This window comes from Callorhinchus milii, unplaced genomic scaffold, assembly GCF_018977255.1.
Source record: "Callorhinchus milii isolate IMCB2004 unplaced genomic scaffold, IMCB_Cmil_1.0 Scaffold4, whole genome shotgun sequence".
NCBI classification, from domain to species: Eukaryota; Metazoa; Chordata; class Chondrichthyes; order Chimaeriformes; family Callorhinchidae; genus Callorhinchus; species Callorhinchus milii.
Window position 1 is genome coordinate 10,358,491 of NW_024704745.1, and position 20,916 is coordinate 10,379,406.

Sequence of the window (20,916 nt, forward strand, 5' to 3'; positions counted from 1 at the left end):
AGTATACACCCACAAAATAACCTACAGCATTTCAATAAATTGTCACCAATGCGAACATGCTAAGATTTGCTAAACATGCTAAAATTTGACTTGGTCCAGTACTTGAAGCAAATGAACCTCGCATTTGTTATAGTGCCTTTCATTTTGAGGACTTCTTAAAGTGCTTCATGGATTTAATGTAAAGCGTAGTAGCCATGTATTTCATTGGCGAAAGTGATTAATATAGTTCAATTACCTTTTTGCTGGTATTGCAATGATAAAACTGTGAAGTTATGTTACACGAAGGGAATGAATAGTAATATGAATTGCAGAGGATAACATATTTGCTGTCAATAATGATTCAGACTAAAAATTGACAGTTTACAAGGCAGTGACTCTTAATGATGCAAACCTAACCCCACCGAGAAAGTGGCCCTGTAAGTACTCTGCTCGAATGCACGTGCATTTCCACTAACAAATTCAACCCAGAAAACTCTATAACAGGTGTTCCTGCACATTTTTCTTCTTGAAATAACCAGAACCATTACTAGCCTTTTTGGCAACATCCTATGCGTGTTTAGGCATTGTGGTAATAAGAATTGCTTGTGTATTTTACAGTAAACAGTATATGTCATGAGATCATTCTGAAGATATGCCCTGATGCAAGGTCAATGCAACTGATATTTCTTTTTACATAAATTTGCAAACACTGTACAGCATCAAAACAGGCCATTCATCCTAACTTGTCTATGCTGGCATTTATACTCCACATGAGCCTCTACCCAACCTAGGTACTTCCCCGCTCCCTATCCATTTCCCATACCCCTTGATATGATCTCTTAGTCAGATCGGAGATCAAGTTTGGACAATCAGAATGGGGGAAGATAGGCGCTAGAGAATAATTTAATGACAAATTTTTGTAGACGCAGCACTAGCTTGAGACCACTCTACATCAATGAATCCTAAATACAAAGGATAATAAGTAAACCATTATTATCCTTTGTGCTAATATACTTTTGAAGAGTAAGAAAGTTATATTGATAGTGCTCTCTTTGATTTACCAAATTTATTACTAGTATTTGAAGTTGATTATATACACCACCAAAACTTTTTTTTTAAAAAAGAAACTAACCCTTTATTATGATACTTGGTTCACTCCCACACACTGTCCAACATACACAATCTATCTTTCCCCACTCAGCAGGGTGGTCCCAAAAAAGCTAACAACCTGAAGGCAAGGCTGTCTACATACCATTCTTATATTTTGGTATCACTATTTACATGCCCTCACCTGCTCTAAACAATAGGCTTCCTTTGTCGGTCTCACTGCTTACAATCTTGACTGGCTAGGTTTTCATGTTTGATATATCGACAACACATTTTGAACTGAACGTTAGCAAGATACATTGCTTCACAATGAAAAAAACAACAAATGTCTCAGTTTATTACTCAGATGCAACATGATCAAGGAGGTGGGGAGGAGAGTTGATATTAGAAACCACAAAAGCAAAGCGACAGAACTCACAGATCGACTTTCACCTTTTGCAGATATGTGTACAGAAGAGCTGCAGTTACTATTTCAATGGTAACTGAAATCCTGTTAAGAATGAATCAAGGTCAAACAATCACTTAGTGTTTAAATGCACTGTCCAATGCAACACCTGTAATAAGCCAGACAGATCAGTAAAGTCTCAGACTTAGCTTACCGAAGTCAGAATAATGTTACCACTATTGACTTCAGTGCCTCTGGCTCAAGTAAGAGTTTTTTTTATATAAAATCATCCAGGATTGCCATTTTTCTGAACAATGAACAGGGAGAGCACCAACCTTGGCCTATGATGCTCACACTCTTGAAAAGTCTATAGGCACCTACACATGAAGAACAGCACTTGTGTGAGAAACCAAAGCACTTTGTAGAATTGTAGCTCAGCATGTCAGTACCTTCAGGAGAAAATATTACGCTTGTGAACAAATCCTTATTAAATTGTCATTTTGCTCTTATTAGATCCAGTGATGAAAGCTGATCTTGTAGCATGTTATCCTATCTCTCAGATGTGTAACCACCAGAAGCCAAATACTAAATTTACCGTTATTTATTGAGTTCTGTGGTTACTCTGCAAAAAATTGAGAACTTCATGTTACATACAATTTTACTAAGTATTTACTAAGATGAAAACATGGTTTCCAAATCAATTTTTTAAAAAAAAACAGGTTTCAGAGGATGAGTAAACACAGCAATTCGGGAGTTTATAAAAAAGCAGACACATTCAATAGAAAGCAACAGAGTCGCGTGGTCTCACCACCCTTGACGTTGACAGGTTTATTTGAACCGAGACAGGACAGTGAGGTTCCCCCCGCAAACTTCAATCAGTATTACGTGACAGGAAGGCTAATCTTTACTGAAAACGTATTCCTATAAATACAACCTACAAACATCACTCTAATATCACTCTGGGCCAGAACAGTAATGGAAACAGGTAATATAATAAAATATTGTACCCACATGTTACTGTACCTGTTTAGATTGGCTAGTTTTCCTACTGGAATCATCTTCCCTCCCATCCCTGATAGAGCTGACTCACTCACAGGACCTGTTCCACTGGTTCATTCTATGTATGTAAATTCACAGCTAAATACCAACCATGTTCCCTTTCAGTTTAAAAAAAGGGTTGCAATTGATATCAGGAGCAGGAACCTCTCACTCACATACACATAGCTACAGAAGTTAATTTCATCATCCCTGACTATCATGCCAACTGAGATCATCTCACTCAATACAGAGTGAATATTAAATCTTAAGACGTTCCTTGTCTCTATACCAACCGAATCATAAGGAGAATTTAGTTCAACTATTAATTGATCATTTTGTATAAGCAGCTGTTTTTCACTTGATAGTGGGCATATTATAAACAACCTTGTCAACAAAAAACTAGCCATCGTACCTGATCACATAAAAAAAAAATTAACGTCCGTTTATATAGTGAAATGGAAAGACAGCATTCAGGAAAGGACTGTTAGGGGTTTGAAGGAACTGCATTTAACTTTTATCAAAACACAAAAGCCTCTTAATAAATTTTGTGTTTATCTGGTGGTTTGGAACTGAATAACCCAGTCAAACCACTTCTGGCGATGGTGCAAACACCATTGCACAGAGAATATGGAAAACACATGTAACAGCTTAATTATTATTTCCACTCAATCATTGATTTTTGTAACATGCAATTATCACCACTGATCAAGGGAAGTCTAAATACATTTTTTCAGAAAGCCACATTCTGGTAAAATACAACTTACAGTGGAAAGAATTTAATTAATCAATCTCAGGATGCTGCATTTAAACATTTCTCTGATATGAATGTAAAATGACAACATGGTGAGTTAAATGGAAACCCAGAACCCATCAAAATGTCGCAGGGTCCTACAATTATATTGTGTCAATACCAATACTTATCAAAAGGTTCACATTTTGCTCATGCTGAACAAAATCAAACTAAATCAAGCTGCAGTAATATTTTCTTGAGCCATCATAAGGCTCAGTGCTAGACAAATCACAAGTCAGTAACGTATCTCCCTAGCACACTTAACAAAGTGGCTCATCAAGCAACTGGAATTGCTGAAAATACAGTACATCTAATTGATGTGACAGCAGTTTTGTATAACAATGCATTGTAATCTCAAATTATCTGGGGCACAAGAAATAATGATATAAACTGCAAATTTGTTTTTTTATAAAAAAAAACTTTAATCAGATCCTTATCCAGTTTGTTTCAGTCAGCTCTTGGATGAATAAAACTATTAGAGCAAGAAACATTAAAAAAAACATATACCAGGCATGTGATTAACGTTTATATATGAAACTTCTCTGGTGCCGCTAGACAGCTGTGCAAGGAACTCTGAACTGTTTTGCCTGACAGAACAGTAACCCACTGCAAAACAATGAGTATCAAAAATACACAGTACTTAATAACCAATTTAATTTAATCAATTTATGTTATCCTCCCCAGCTGTAAGAAATGTAGTTTGTATAAATAAAAAATACATTCATACACATACTCCTCTACAAACACAGATCAGGATTAACATGAAACCAAGACTAGTAAAGTCAGCAGCAGACAAGCAAGGCTCAGTCTGGGCTGATGAAAGCAGTGAACGCATTCAGGTTATACATTTGTCACGTACACATTTCTTTAAGCAGCAAACAAACTGGATCAGACAGACAGACACATGTTAAAGGATACTACATTCAAAAAAGATGCCTAACCAGCTATTTGGATTCTGCAAATTATGGCCTTCGAATTACATTGTGCACATAAAAGTATAAACTGCAAGTCAAACATTCCAACACAGCATGTCAGTTTGGCACAGTTGATAAGACTTTTGCCTCTGGCTCAGGCAATTCTGTGTTCAAGTCCTTGATTTGGGACTTCAGCTCATGCACTTAAGTGCAGTACTAGAGATATTAAATGGAAATCCTGTCTGCATGCCTGACATAAATGTTAAATATTCTATGACACTATTCATAAAGAGAGGGAGTTTCTCAGTATCCTTCCTGCTTACAAACTTCCAGACAAAATGACACTCACTTCATGTAAGTGGGACCTTGCTGTCCATAAAATGGTGTCCTGTCTGCTTACAAAACAGTCAAATATACCCAAGCATAATTACTATAAGGCACTTTAAGAGACATTCTGAAGTGACAAGGAGCCATAAATATACGATGTATTTCTCGCTCGAAACACAACCTCAGAGTTTGGGCTGTCACTTCATGTAACTATTTTTGCATCCAATGCTTAATGGTGATGTTTATACATTAAAATTAAGTTTATGTATATGTGGAGGCAAACTTTAAGGATCCCATGACCCTATTTAAAAGAGAAGAGGGGGATTCTCCCAGCCCTGTCCTAACAATCCCCAAACAAATAGTTCATTCACTTTAAAACTGTTTGTGGGACCTTGCTGTGCACAAGTTTTCCTACAAATACAGTCACTACACTTGATTGTATTCCTCCAGTCATAGGTTGTTGTTTGCAGTCTGAAGGAAAAATTGAGTTTAACAATCAAAACACAAACTCCAATTTGCCAAGATATGTTTGATCTTAACGGGGATATATTCATAACAAAATGTAGTCCTCAAAATGTGAAGGAACTTTTTTTAAAAAAAACTGAATTAACATAAAAATCTTGCGTTCCACAGACAGAGATCAATGAGAAACAAAGCGAATGTGACAATTCTTTCAAAGCCCAACCAAGCTATATTTAGCACCATTAATAATTATGGCTTGCAAAGCTGACCAAAGGTTAATGTCGGCGATCTATACAAAAGTATATGCTTCACAAATGTGCTGAGCAGCACTGCCCAAACATGCTTTTGTGCAACTTGTTAAAAATCTCTAACCTTCTTGCTTCATTGTTTGAGGTCTCCACCATTACAATATTAATTTCAAAGACAAAAGAAGCAGCACACATTATACTTTACATTTTTCAGTACTATTGCAAAGCTCCTATTCATAGAATGATATAACGTAGAAACAAGCCAATTGGCCCCAACAACTCCATGCCTTTGCTTATACTCCACACAAGCCTCAACCTCTCCTAAACCCCTCTTTTATACCCCTCTATTCCCTTTTCTCACAGTGAATGCATCAGGTTTCCTCTTAAATAAATAGATGCTTTTTGCTTCAGCTACAACTTTCAACAATGAGCTCCACATTTTAACTATCTTCTGCATAAAGACTTTTCTCCTCAACTCCCTTTTAGATCTGCTAGTGATTATCTCATATTCATGCCTCCTCACTCTAGACTCACCAACACATGGAAAGACCTAACCCTAACCATGTTAGGAGCATGTAAATGTTAAAGAGGAGGGGACCAAGGACACAGCCCAGAGGAAAGCCACATGTGACGATACGAGGGCAGCAGAGGAAGTCGTTGGTGGAAACAAAGACAAAAGGTAAGATTGAAACCAAGAAAAAACAGAAGTATGAAGGTGAAGATGAGAGGAGAGAGACAATGGAGAAGAAGAAAGTGGTCAACCATATCGAAGGCAACAGAGAAATTAAGAAGGAAGAGGAGACAGAGAGAGCTTGGTCACAGATGGACAAAATTTAATTTGTAACTTTGAGCAAGACTTTCTCTCTACCGTGGTCAGCACGGCAACCAGATTGAAATTCACCACCAAACACATCTACTGAGAAGGTGGTCAAAAACTGCCTAGTGATCTAGTGAGTACCTTTTTTAGCATAATAATTCATTTTGCGGACTAGAAGGTTTCAGGTTCAAATCAAGATCTGTGATGAGTTAGTTTGATATCTGTTGGTCTCTATAAATGGCCTCAGCGTTATGGCCTACGAAGGGGGTAGAGGGGGAATAAGAGAATAAAAGACAGGGTTCATGATTCAGAACATTCTTCAGTGACTGCTGCCAGAATTTCACACTCAACCATGATGCTGCCACAGTTGAATAGTCGGTCAACACAACACTAGGTGTCTAAATCATACATAGTCGACGGTCAGTTTTGGGGAGCACTCATCTCCCCAGTAAATGGCCTTCCAGAAAAGACTCAATCCATTCAAAAAATGGGGTGAGTGCAAAAATGCTTTTAGATTTGAGGCTCTAAAATACTGTATAAAAGATTCTGGAGGTAATATGGTTTGAGGCCTATTGCTCAGCTCTGCAGTTAAAGACAGAGCCATTAAAACAAAGGAGTCCCCAATGCATTCCCGGCTCTAAAATACTGTAGAGTCTTAATTGCCTAACTGAGGTGGGAGGGCAAAGTCTAAACAACTGTGGAACAAAAAAAATCTATGGAATATCAAGTTTCTTTTTTTAAATTGCACTCTTTGGATTAATCATAGATTCTGGCTAAAAACAAAAAAATGAATACAAACAAATTTCACAATTTCTCAGGTTCAGAAGCTAAACGGTTTTAAAACTGACAACTACAGTTGGTCTCCTGCAGGATTAGAAATACTGGATACTCTCAGGCAATAAACAAACACAACTTAATATTTAAATTTTATCTGAAGCTCAGACTGCGATTGGATTTCCTGATATGAAGAATTGTATATCCAACTCAACTGAAGGTTGGCCAGGATAGTAATTATTATGAAGTAAAGGATACCGAACTAATCAATTTCTAAAACCACAATACTCTTCTATCTAGTCAACAGTCCCCAGATGAAATTGATAATAATAATAACCCTTACATTTGATATAGCACCTTATCAGGTCTTCGAGGCATCTCAAAGCGCTTCACAGAATATGCCTTAACGTGGATTGACTATATTTTGTGGCCGAAACGCGGCAGCCAATTGCACACAGCAGTGTCCCACAAACTGCTGTTACCAATTTATTATTTTTTAAAGGAATTATTACCCACGGAAAAGCAATCCACCAATCAACTAACAACCAAATTCCTACTTACTGATAGGTAAACAGAGGTGTATGGAGTAAGGAAGCTTGCCCTACATTTCGCCCTGCCGGGACTCAAACCCAGGTCTCTCGCTTTCAAGGGGAGTGCTCTAGCCACTGAGATGCAGGACTCCACTTGGTCATTCACTTCATGGCTATCACACCATGACATTGTTATGTGCAAATTGGCTGCTACATTTGCTTACAAATACAGTCACTACAATTTACAGGAAAATCCTGTAAAGCGATTTGAGATGTCTCAAAGACATAAGGTGCAATATCAAATGCAACAATGATTATTACTTTATTACAAAAGCAAGCAGTTTACAAATGCTTTTACACAATTCTTACTGAATTATTCTCCTTCATATCAACACCAACAAATTGCATTTATATAGAGCCCTTAGCGTGGAGCAGTTTCTTGGTGCTTATTATACCCTAAGCAACAACTAATATCAGACATTTATTTGTGTGCACAACAACATTTCTGTGTGCAGGAGACATTCCTAGTTAAACACTTGGGGAAAGGCTGAAACAAGTCATCCAAACTTCTGGAGGATGCATCCCCCAACCTCTACCCCCAAGTAATTCACATCTGACTGTCAGCAGCTCAGCTCATAATGACTACATCCGCTTGGGGCCACAGTGTGGGTAATAAAAAGAAATAAAGAAAAAGTAGAAAGAAAAGAAGTCTGTCTGGCATGCATTAGACTCTTTTATTTTAATGGTTCTGTCTTTAACTGCAGGGCTTATCAACAGGCCTCAAACCATATTACCTCCAAAAACAAGTTCAAAGTAAAAAAAAACTTTCTTTACATCCCCTCTTTCCCCTTCTTTCAATACTACATTCTGCTTTGAAATTAAATATTATTTTGGACTATTTATTTTAATTCAACAATTCTGTTTTATGATAGATAGTTAGGCAATTATAGTTGATACACAAATTAAATTTTCAACCATGACTCTTCCTTCCCATTACAACAAAAAGCATAGTTTATCACTTGCTGTGTGAATGGGTTTTCTATGCATTTTCCCGGCAGCTATTTCACCAGCTGAAGGTGGTATGTGTCCCTCCCTAACCCCCCATCTTCACTTCAACCCCAAAAACAATCACCCAAATAAAATTGGCCATTCACTTCTTGAACGTTTGTGGCAAATTGCTGTGTGCAAAATTGGCTGCCATATACACCTACAAAATAGTCATACAATTTACAGTATAATACAAAATTACATTTGTATAGCACCTTTCATGTCGGGAGGATGTACCAAGGCGCTAAACAGTCAAGAATCAGTACATCTGGTGAAGCATTTTGTGGCATCCTCCCAATATAAAAGTCACTATATAAAATAAATTCATTATTTTTATTATAATTATTATTAATAATAACCCTTCTCTAGCCAGTGTAACCAGATGTTCAGACACAAACTCAGAGACAATGGCATTCGATTATCGTAAGTTATTTTTCCTTCTTTGGAGAAACCTAACTTTTGTGCAATTCATAGATGGAACTACTTTATACTAAGTGTAGTAAAAAAAATTCAATTAATCCTATGGAATTAGACCGAAGCAAAATGAAAGGTTTCTTGTTTGGAAAAAGATTATTTTCTTGCAAATGTTAAAATAGATTAATGGTTGTAAAGCTCCTATAACAGCTCAGCAAATACAGTACTGTTGTCATATCCCTATGGCATCAATGGATAGAAGACTCAGGATTTTTTTCTCTTTGACAGTCAGTATATTCTCTCAACTGCAGCATAAAGTCAGAAACATCATGGCTCAGAAAATCATTTTTAACACTCGTATATAAACCTGATCATTACCTCCTCATCTGGAAGTTGGGGCAGCTATATTAAAAAAACTGCATATATCAAAACATTTGATATAGTCCCAAATCGCTTCAGGAGATCTTAGTGTAAGTGTAGTTATTGTATTTTTTGTAAGCTCACACAATGTTCCCAGATAATAATAGTAATCCTTGCAATTGACATAGTGCCTTATCACGTCTTTAGGACATCTCAAAGCGCTTCACAGAATGTACAGTAAAGTGAATTGACTGGAAATGTTGTGGGCAAAACGTGGCAGCCTATTGCACACAGCAATGTCCCATAAACCATCGTGGATTAAAGTGACCAATTTATTATTATAATTTTGAAGGAATTATAATCCCCGGAAAAGCGATCCACGAATCGACTAACAACCACCAGGTTCCTACTTACTGCTGGATAAACAGAGGCGTGTGGAGTAAGGAAACTTGCCCAACATTTCACCCTGCTAGGAATCAAACCCAGGTCTCGCTTGCAAGGCGAGTGCTCTAACCACTGAGCTACAGGACTCCACATGACATTATGATCTTGTTATATTTTCGCCCACAGAATATAGTCAATTCACTTTAAATCATATTCTGCGACGTGCTTTGCGAAGTCTCAAAGATCTGGTAATGCGCAAACGCAAGGATTATTATTATACTGGATTTCCTTTGGATTTAGGGACAGCCTACATAAAAGTCACTGATTAAATAAGGAATGAGTAATAGAGCTTATTTGCTAAACAAAACCATGTGAGGCTATATACAGAAGAACACGGATACCCATAATCAACTGCAAAGTTAATTCATTGAAATGACCCTCAAACTCCGCCCACACACACACACACACACATTTTCCTATATATTAGTGCTGTTAAGTATTGCTTGAAAACTCGAAAGTTTTCAACTCATGAGCGTACATCAGCGAATGACTGACAAATGCGCTGTGGTGCAGCACAACACACGTACATTAACTTAGCAAAGAAAAAAACCCTCTGGAACTCGGGTTCTTTCTTTTTTTTAAAAAAAAGAGAGAGATCAATTTTGCATCAGTCACCGAGCCAGTGGGGATGAGACAAAATGCTTCAAAATCTCACTCCGGGAAGTATTTTGCAATACATCGGACTTTATGGGGGTGGACGGCAGGGATTTCAGTCTTCGTGTCAGCACTGCGGGAAGTGTAAACACAAGACCACGAGTGCGCTCTGTGTCTGTAACGCATATATATATATATATGCACATATAAAAACTAATCCAGTAAAGTATATATATATATGCACATATAAAAAATAATCCAGTAAAGTATATATATATAAAAATAATCCAGTAAAGTATATATATATATATATGCACATATAAAAACTAATCCAGTAAAGTATATATATATATATGCACATATAAAAAATAATCCAGTAAAGTATATATATATGTGCACATATAAAAAATAATCCAGTAAAGTATATATATATATATATATGCACATATAAAAACTAATCCAGTAAAGTCTACAACGTAAAGGGCTCCGATGCAGATTTCCTAAATATCACCAGGGAAGGGGGAGAAGGGGAGAAGAGGGGACGCTGATGCCTCCAAAGTGCGGCTGATCCCCCCCCCCCACACCCCCCCCCCCTCCCCACACCCCCCCCCACAGCTCAAAAGGGTTCATTTCCAAACATTTCCAGCAAACGTTTCGCGTTACGTCTCCAACCGCTTCGAGAGCATCAAAACGGCATCAGATGAAGCCGTTTTCTGCGGTCCCGGGGCCTCTTGAGACTCCTGGTCGTGGCCGTGATAGCTCCACGTTTCACAACGTCACTCGTCATTAAACCGCTCATCTCATCATAATAATTAAATAATAATAACAACAACAACAACAACAACTCCTCCTCCACGCTGGAGCAGGAAAAGCCCCCCCCCCCCCCTTTTTTTCTCTCTCCCCGACTCCGGTTAGAAAACGTACACCAAAAACCGCTCGTTTTAAATGGAAAAACCCTCCTCCCTCCTCCTCCCGAGCGATCAACTTTTTGCCGCACGTATTTGGTTTTTTTTTTAAAAAGAATAAGTTAAAAGCCACGCAGTCGTTTTTAAAGCTCCTGCGAGCGAGCGAGAGAGACAGAGAGAGAGAGAGAGAGGAGAGAGGAGAGAGAGAAACTTCTGCCTCTCTCAATCATCCGGATCGGTTAGCGAAGGGGTACTCGGGCGAAGTTAAGTTGTCAGCTGCACCCACTGCACTTGGGCAATGATTCAGAGGGAGGAAGCAGCTAAAAATAAAGAGAAGAGGGGTGTGTGTGCGTGTGTGTGTGTGTGTGTGGGGGGGGAGAGAAATGCTTTCGAATTGCCAACGACTGTGATTTGAACGAGTATTATTATTATTATTATCATCATCATCATCGTCAGCGTTTACCTGTCCTGAGACTGCTCCTCGTACATCCGCTCTTTGCCCTCTTTAAAGAGCCTGATGGCTCGCTTGGATTTCTTCATCAGGCTGTCGATGTAGATCTTGAAGTACTCGTTCTCGCTCAGGACCTGCATCCGATCCTCGTACTTGGAGAGGATGAGCCGGAGGTGCTGGTAGGTGTCCGGCAGGATGTCGAGGATGTACGGCGGGCTGTTCTTCAGCTGCAGCTTGGGGTTCTGGCACAGCCGGACCACTTTGTCCATCAGCTTCCAGGTCTTCTCCACCATCCGCTTGTCGGCCGCCTGCTTCGGGGGCCCCACCGCGTCCTGGATGGCGTCGATGAAGCCTAAAATCCGACCCTTCTTCACGTTGCTACGCGGGTTCCTGGGCGCCATCGCCATGTTTGTTTGTTTTTCCGATAATAATAATGATGATGATGATGATGATGATGGATGGATGATGATGCGCGTCAGTTAATATTTTTTTATATATATTATATATAGTAGAGAGAGAAAAATAATAATAATAATCCCTCGTCACTTTTGTGGTTTTTATATATATATATATGTATATATATATATATATATGAACTTCAACCGAAATACGACCGGGGCAGAGGCAAATTCAAGCGACCACAAACGAACCCCATCCAGACCGTCTTCGCCCCGCGTCCACCATGAGCGGGCGGCGGAGGGAGTTGAGCGTGTGTGCGTGTGCCGCCGGGGTCTTCAACACCACCACCACCACCACCACCATGTGCGCGCCGTGCCCCGAGAGGAGGAGCTGTGTCGGACGCTCGTTGCTGTTCCGTGCCCAAAGGAAGCCCCCGGCGGACTGACAGCAAAGCGAACCCAAGCCGACGCCGCTCCGCTCGGACTGGAAGCCATCCACACAAACAAAACACTGCGGGGGAGAAGGAGAGGCGGGCGGGCGGGCCGTTCCGCCCCCCCCCGCCCCGCCTCCCGCCGGGCCGTCATCCGCCTGACTGACACCCCGCCCCGGCCAATCGTGCCCTCTCCAACCTCGGTGACGGACCGGCGAGGCTCCGCCCCTTAACTGCCTCTCCACCATTCAACGGGGAGGGAGGGTGGGAGAGGGCGGGACGCGGGGCGGCGCCCCACCTTTGAGTGACAGGCTGACTGGGAAGCGCCGGTCACTGGGAGCAATGTACAGGAAATGGATGCGGATTGTGTGTGTGTGTGTGTGTGTGTGTGGGGGGGGGAAGGGAAGGAGCAGGAAGTGGAGGAAGTGGGCGGGGCTTTTGTTTCTCCATGACAACCAGCGTGCGCCGCCCGGCCCCGCGTGCGCGATTCAAATCACTCGTGGTAACGGCCAAACGGCGACCGTTCACGCGCGGTCAGCGGCAGTTGCTCGTTGAGTCTTGGTGGTGGTGGTGAGGCGCTCAATGGCTGGTTGTTGAATGTCGACTCGGAGGAGCCCTGGCGACACAGTGAATAAGAATGGACGAGGAGGAGAGAGAGAGGGACTGAGCACGTCATGGTATTTACAGCTCACGGACCCGCCTTCAGGGTGACGGGTCAGGTTATGAAACGGCAGGGGACAGGACTTCCGGTAACAGCGCGGCCTTGTTGGGTGGGCGGCGGGGAGTTGACGTTTAAACTTGTACCGGCGAGAGGAGGGAGGGGTGGGGGGGGGGTGCAAATTCTTGGGGGGGGTGGGAGAAGGGGCCGTTGGAGGTTACGACTTACGGACACGAACGCAAATGGAGCGAAAGGGCTGCGGGAGATCTGAAACGAAAAGGGAAGTGGCACACATCCAAAGGGGGGAGAGAGCGTTAACGTTTCTGAACGTCGACGTCAAAGGGTTTTGATGACCTTTTCATCAGAACCGACGGCGGTGCTCGGTTCATTGCACCGTGCGCAAGCCAGAGGGACCTGGGGTTTGGTTCCTGGGCGGGGTGAAAGGTTGGGCAAGTTTCCCTGCTCCACACACCTGTTTACCCAGTAAGTAGGAACCTGGGGTGTGTGTGTGTTTTTTTTTAGTCGATTGGTGGATCGCTTTTCCAGGAGTAATAATCCCTTCAAAAAAAAACACCCCACCCGATTCAGTCATTCAATCCAGCTCTGCTTACGGGGGCAGTGCCGTGCGAAACTGGCAGCCGTGGTTCGCCCGCAGAAGACGCGGTTTATACCGTGAAGCACTTTTGAGATGTCTCAAAAGATGTGATGAGGCTGTGTCCCCAACGCAAGTAGTGTTGTTGTGTGCTGGAATCACATGGGAACAGAGTAAAATAGTGTGCGTTTTCTTTTGCTTTAAAAGGGGCCCCAAAGGCTTTATTTTTTAAATGGGTTTTTTTCAATTTCATATGCAGTCCGTCTCACGTGTATCCCCTTCTCCAGTCGAAAACCTGTCCAATCGAGAACATCGCTGTGGAAACTTCCCTGCTATGTAAGCTGTTGTATAAAACAACAACAACAACAACAACAAGATTGCATTTATAATGCGCCTTTCATGTCGGGGGGATGTCCCAAGGCGCTGGACACTTGGGTCGGGACCTGAGCAAGGGGGAAATGGTCAGGGGGAGGGGAGGGAGGGAGCGGGGAGGGGGTAGAGAGTCGAGAGGGGAGCTGAAGGCACGGTCAAAGAGAAAGGTCTTGAGACCGGCCTTGAAGGAGGAAAGGGAGCAAGCAAGGCAAAGGCACTGGGGGATGGAGTTCCAGAGCCTAGGGGCTGAGAGGCTGAAGGCCCGGCCACCGGTGTTAGGGCGGGGGGTGTGGAGCAGACCATGAAGTTAACCCCATGTCTGCGGATGATGTCACCAAGCGGGAGCATATAGAGGGTGAAGAGGAGGGGACCGAGGACAGAGCCCTGAGGGACGCCGCACGAGACAGTGCGGGGGCTGGAGGAAAAGCCGTTAGTGGAAGCAAAATGAAGACGGTGGGAGAGGTAGGACCTAAACCACTCAAGGACAGGACCTTGAAGGTTGAGGCGGGAGGACAAGCGGTGGAGGAGGATTGAGTGGTCGACCATATCGAATGCAGCCAATAGGACGAGGAGGCAGAGGGAGCCCTGGTCCCAGATGGTCAAGATGTCATTAGTGACCTTGACCAGGCCGGTTTCCGTGCTAAGGGCAGCACAGAAACTTGACTGGAGGGGTTCAAATAGTGAATGGGTGGAGAGGAAAGAGTGCAGCTGGGAGGCGACAACTCTTTCAAGGACCTTGGACAGGAAGGGGAGGTTGGAGATGGGCCGGTAGCTTGATAGCTGCGATGCATCAAGGGAGGGTTTTTTCAGTGTGGGAGTGATGGTGGCAGTTTTTAGGAGAATGGGAACAGAGCCAGAGGAGAGGGACAGGTTAATGGTGTATAATATAAAAGTGGCATCCCTATTATGTTGACCAAAAGGCATCAGAGCTTCCTACCCTCCTGAAAAATGAAGACAATGTAGTTATAGCAGGAGGTGGGAAAATGGGGAAAACATTTCAGAAAAATATATTATTAGCATTCTCAGCCACACCATATTTGCCTTGTTTTTTGAACTATGACCACTTTATTATGTTTGACAAGGTTTGTTTGAAAATCCTTGCGCTGTGGTCACGTTCTTCTCACACATACTGTAGTTGGCATTTGGATCAATGATTAGTGACTTGCCTTCTCAGTAATGAATTGCTTGGTCTTGGTGAGATATTTCTTTGGCTGATTGCCATATCAGTAGAATTGCTTCCAGAATACTTGGACCAAACTGAAGTGATTCTGTATATGAATAGTAATTTTACATATTGAGAACGGAAAATTACAACCTTAAGTTAAGCTAACTGACAGTCTCGTGTCTTGACCATGCGGTGTGCAGTGTATTGTGGTTAATGCCAAAATATCTAACTTAAGCATTGCAATTTGCACAATTGATTTCTAGATTCAGAACTGTACTTAAGCAGCGTATAATTTGTGTGTTCATTTCCAAGCTGTACCCAAGGGATGTGTAATAATGACCTAACTGCAAAGCATAGCACCCAAAACCAGCACTAATCAACTGATACCAGAAGGGTACATTCACCATGTGTTCTGAGTTAGCTGATCTGTGCTGTTTTAAACAGTGCATGTTTAAGTCCTGTGACAGTGTTTAAAACAGCACAGATCAGCTGATCAAATCACAGGATTAAATGTTTGGTTGGCTTGGCTTAAATCTGCTATAAACAGTAAAGAGGACGGAAGAACAGAATACATTGTTTACACCACAAGAGCAGTCCAAAGTAAACAGAATTCAGTACTGACGCTGTGTATTTTTAAGTGGGTTATGTAGAGTAGAATGTGAAAAGACATTTAACCCCATTTAGATCAAGCTGAAGGTTTGGGGTTAAATGTGTTTTCACATAAGTAAAAAATTTCATTTTACCTTGATAATTAATATAACACATTATTATGTCAAATGTCTCAAAGTACCTTTACGGGGAACTCCAGCAAGTTTAGTACAGTGCACTCCATATTATTGTATGGAGTCAGGACCAGACAGACACCATGCAATTATATGGAGAATGCAATTATCCAAAGTTCATTAGTGGTGCCACCTTCCTGATGCTCTTTACGCTGACTCGCCTTTCATAATATGCTACAATAACAATCAACTCTTTTTGACAATTTACTAAGCTACCTTTGTAAAGTCAGTGCTGTCTCACTTTAAAATAGCTACCATCCTCCCAGGAAAAGTGCATGCCCAACCAGAGTTGGCAACCTTACTCACACGGTCAACTCCTCAACCAATGCAATTATCCAAGCTAATTATTCAGATACAAATGAAATCAACTGACTATCTTGCATGCAATTAAGTGAATTATGCAAATCTACAAATTCATTTTAGTGGCCAGCAATACCGTTCAAATAAATAGCAAATTTTTGGTACCTGGAAATTGCAATACAATTAATTGGAGAATGCAATTTTCTGATGTGCAAATGGAGTGCACTCTAAATGTTTTCGTAGAGGAAACTCAATAACCATGAAGTAAATAACAAGTTTGTTTGTGTATAAATTGCACTTTACAGTATATCCCATGAAGCGTTTTGAGACGTCCTCCCAACATGAAAGGCACTATAATCAAATTTAAGTAGTAGTATTCATCAATTTATGTAGAGAATTATAAGATGGGACACCAAGAGAGACTATCTACAGTGTGTGCTATCTACAGAATGCATTGTAGTAACTCACCAACATCTTCCAGCTCTGATATCAGTCATCCAGAAGAGCAAGAACAGTGGTGTGGAAACACCTCCATTTCCAAGTTCCCTTTCAAGTCAGTCATTCACCATCCTGACTTTGATATATCGATCATTTATTCAATGTCACTGGGAATCCTGGAATTCCCTACTAAACACCATCCCGAATTGCAGCAGTTTACAAAGTACGTATAGCACGGAAACAGGCCACTCAACCCAACCAGTCTGTGCCGGTGTTTATACTCCACACGAGTCACAGTTCAAAGAGGAGACGTTATCACCATCTTGGCAAAACAAAGAGCGAATAAGTGTTGGTCCTGCCAACATTCCCCACATCCTGTGAGAGAGTTAAACTCTTTTATTTAAACATTTCATCCAAATTTTCAGCAATGCAGTGCTCCCCCAGTACTGGATCAGAACGTCAGCCAGGATTATGAGCTCAAATTCTAATGTGGGACTTGAATCCACAACCTTCTGACCCAAGGCAAAAGTGCTATCGATTGAGCCAAGGTGACACGTCGCTTCACTCCTGCAGTTTGATATGTCACTTTGTATCAAATGCGACATTGGCAAAATAGTCTGTTGTCACAGCGAATGTCCTCATCTCAATTGGATGCTAAATGTGAGTTTGTGCTGTTCTGGCAGCAAATAAAATTGACTTTGAAAGAGAACTTCAGTACACAGCTGCTACATCTTGGTCCCATACACAGAGATCTAGAAGCTCAACAGAATGGATTTTCTAATTGTTTTTCAGAGGCAGTCTGCTAGTCTTAACAACACAGCAATTGGCCATGAGTTTGAATCTCCGGCTTAAGTAACATTTGAACTCGCTTGCTTGAGTGGGTGTTTTGTAAATTCTTGACGACGGGGTTATTAGATGAAGTTGTGATAGCAGAACAGACAACAAAGGACAAATTGTCAATGAACAGTGGGACTCCACAAAGATCCAGTGACTTAGTATTGGATGGTCCTATCCTCCTCACTGCAAAGGGAAGTTCGGTGCTGGGTGGTAACAATAAGAAATTAAAGAGGTAAATAGAGGAATGGGAGATTGCACATATAATGCTGCAAAATCTATTTTAAATCTGAACTAAACAGAAACCGAAGCTTATTGCTGGAACAAGACATTTTACATAAGAGCTAGTTAAAAAGGTCAATTCTCTCACTAATGTAAAACCTGGTTCTCCATGAAACAGATGTTTTAAATATGTATTTTGGAAAAAAATGTGTGTTGAAAAGAGAAACTTGTGGAATTCCATTCATCCAGACTTGTTTCCTTATGGCCCCATAATGTTTTGCAATCCAGATCCAATTTTTCCCAGTAGAAAATACCGACATAGTTTTTGGAATTCTTACCCAATTTCCAGAATGCTCTTTATTTTGTGAATGAGTGGATTTTCCTGTGCTTTTAATGGAACAGGAAATTCGTCATCAGATGAGTGATTTCAGCAAGCTACACACAAAGGCAACTTATTCCATGTGATTTACTACATTTCAGTGAATAACTTGTAACATTTAATTCTTGTGACATTTAAGATTTTTGGGAAATGGATATACTTTGGGAAATGAGAGAAATGAATCACTCCATGTAGAATTCCTGTTAACTTTGAAGCAACTTCATTATATTTCACCACTGTTACAAAGTGTTAAACACTGCATTTTTGTACTAACTGTATATCCCTGTAATTTCCATTTATACAGCAGTGTCAGTTGTATTGAATTTTGAAAGGAATGTTACAGGGTTAGTCTAAGCATTATTATGGAGCAAGCCACCTACCATGTTTGCACACACCTCTGAGTCCGAGGTTGTGGGCTCAAATCCATGTCAGGGCTTTGAAATCTTAGTCCAGGATAACAATCCAGAGCAGTGCTGGGGGAAAGTTGTGTCATAAGAGGTGCCAGTCACTTGGCCAACAATCCCGCAAACAAAATTGGTAATTCAGCTCTTGGCTGTTTGTGGAACATTGCTATATGCAAAGTGACTGCCGAGTTCATCTACAAATATCTGTACATGCAACCTTTGTAGTAAAATCCTGTCAAGTGCTTAGACATCTCAACGACATGATAAAGTACTGTGTCAATTTTGTATTATAAAGAAGGATTAAATGAGTGAATCAGTGACTTATCATCACTACCCTCAGTATGACAACTTTTATAAGTTGTATTTTTTGTTTTACCTTATTCAATCACACAACTTTACAGAAGAGAGCATTGCTCACGGTCACACAAGGTATAGTTTTGCTTTCTGGATAGTAATATGATTATCCTTGCATTTGATATAGCGCCTTATCACGTCTTCTAGATGTCAAAAGCACTTCACAGAATATACTGTAAAGTGTAGTGACTATATTTTGTGGGCGAAACACAGCAGCCAATTGCACACAACAGCCAATTTTACACAGCAGTGTTCCACAAACGGTTATGGATTAAGTGACCAAATTATTGTTATTTTTAAGTTATTATTACCCACAGAAATGCAATCCGCCAATCGACTAACAACCGGGTTCCTTCTTACTTATTGGATGCAACTTAATGGGGTTAATTTAGCCATAAATTAAATTCTTATCATTTCAGATTGTTCCCTGAATATGCCAAGAAGCTGATCCCTACCTTGTTCTCTATGTTGACATCTGTGAAGTCAGGCTTGCAACATTTGACTTCCAGTTTGAGATGGTGGCTTTCATCTGCTGGTTCCTGGGAAGCCAAGTCCATTTCATAGAATTATACGGCCCATTGTGTCTGTGCCGGCTCTTTGAAAGTGCTTAGATGGATTTGATTTTTCCATTTGGAAATTCATTTTAGATAGATTTTTAAATAGTCATTATCCAACTGACAGGTAGTTGAATAGCATGATCGCCAGTGTGTTGCTGAGCCTTGCAGTACGGAAGGGTCCCAGGTTCAATACATGGTTTGTGCTGAGTTGCCTGAGCCAAGCTGAAGTATCAGCAGGGGCACAATAATTGGTCTCATTGAAATTGGGCTTGGAAGTGGAGAAATTAGCCAGAGTTCATGATCTCTAAATTGGAGAGTGAATTTGAATACTCTGTATGACAGCCTCAATGATACAACACCTGAACTAAGCATGTCTGCAATTCTCTGAGGTCGTGTTAATGATTGATGAGCCTGCCTGACTCATCAGTGTGACCTTGAGAGATGGACTTCTCATATGGTAGCCATCCACTGATAAAACTACAAGCCAGTGACCTAACCAGTATAGTGACTGTAGGTGGTCAAGTAGCATGAAGATTATCAGTGCCCGGTATTAAGCAGCTCAGTTTTAATTGAGTAAATGTACATTTGTGATCTCTAGTGCCTGGCTTCTGTCAGGGAGGTTATTGGAGTTCTGAGCAAGAGACATGAAGATGCTGGCAAGAATTGAATAAGATGGCTTTAGTCTTTTTAACCTTCAGCTACAGGAAATGAAGACTCCTCCCAGTAACTGATGATGGACAGGCAATTGGTCAAAACGGCAATGTATACCATACCAGTGAGTTCCTGATAAATGGAATTTTTTAAGCATGGCTAGAAGTTTCTGCAATGTGCCCTACAAGATTTCTGCATATCTAGAGGTTTATATCTGACCTAATAAATGTTAAGACCTTCTGTTAGAAAGGGGAGAGGAGAAGAGTAATATTGCCCTGAGAACGTATGGCAGTCATAGAATAATTTGGTCTAAAGTATTTTATTAAACCATCACAGCAGACTTGGGCAAGTCCATACTAATCACATTAGTAACTCTTCCAGGTGCAGTTTCTGCATTTCAATTCTGGATAATAGTATGCACATCTGCCTTAGTGATAGACTGTCCTGGCTGAACTCCCTCTCCATTCCTAGAATGGCCTTCAGGGAACAAGACAGCACCACTATTTCCTGTACATGTGTTTAGACTTTAGGGTTGTGGTCCACCTCCCTGCCCCCCAGCTCTCTGATCCTGCTGACTTATGGTAATAATTTTTGTTTTGAACCTCCATCTCACATCCTTCCATGTCTTTTGACAATAGGCAGGGAGTCATGGTGCTCATTATGACACAGATTACTTGTCATGCTCTGTTGGCCCATATGCTTTTTGATTTAAAAATCTCTTGCACAATAACCTCTTTCATTCACTGCAAATCGTGTCCTCGCGGATGTGGGTTTTGAAGCACAGCTTGAGGGT

General features: G+C 41.0%; 1 protein-coding gene and 1 long non-coding RNA gene across 4 annotated transcripts in view; one reads left to right on the plus strand and one right to left on the minus strand.

Annotated features, from left to right (window-relative positions):
• cblb (Cbl proto-oncogene B, E3 ubiquitin protein ligase) overlaps positions 1 to 12,031 on the minus strand; it is a 109,777-nt gene extending 97,746 nt beyond the window's left edge. Inside the window, exon 1 of the mRNA XM_042334340.1 lies at positions 11,599 to 12,031. Within this exon, the coding sequence (XP_042190274.1) occupies positions 11,599 to 11,993 (395 nt within the window). The 5' untranslated portion in view covers positions 11,994 to 12,031. The remainder of the gene's footprint in view (positions 1 to 11,598) is intronic.
• Positions 12,032 to 13,109: 1,078 nt separating this feature from the next.
• LOC103180131 overlaps positions 13,110 to 20,916 on the plus strand; it is a 33,843-nt gene continuing 26,036 nt past the window's right edge. For all 3 annotated transcript variants that reach the window (XR_006085024.1, XR_006085023.1, XR_488065.2), the window contains exon 1: positions 13,110 to 13,164. This is a non-coding gene — a long non-coding RNA (uncharacterized LOC103180131). The remainder of the gene's footprint in view (positions 13,165 to 20,916) is intronic.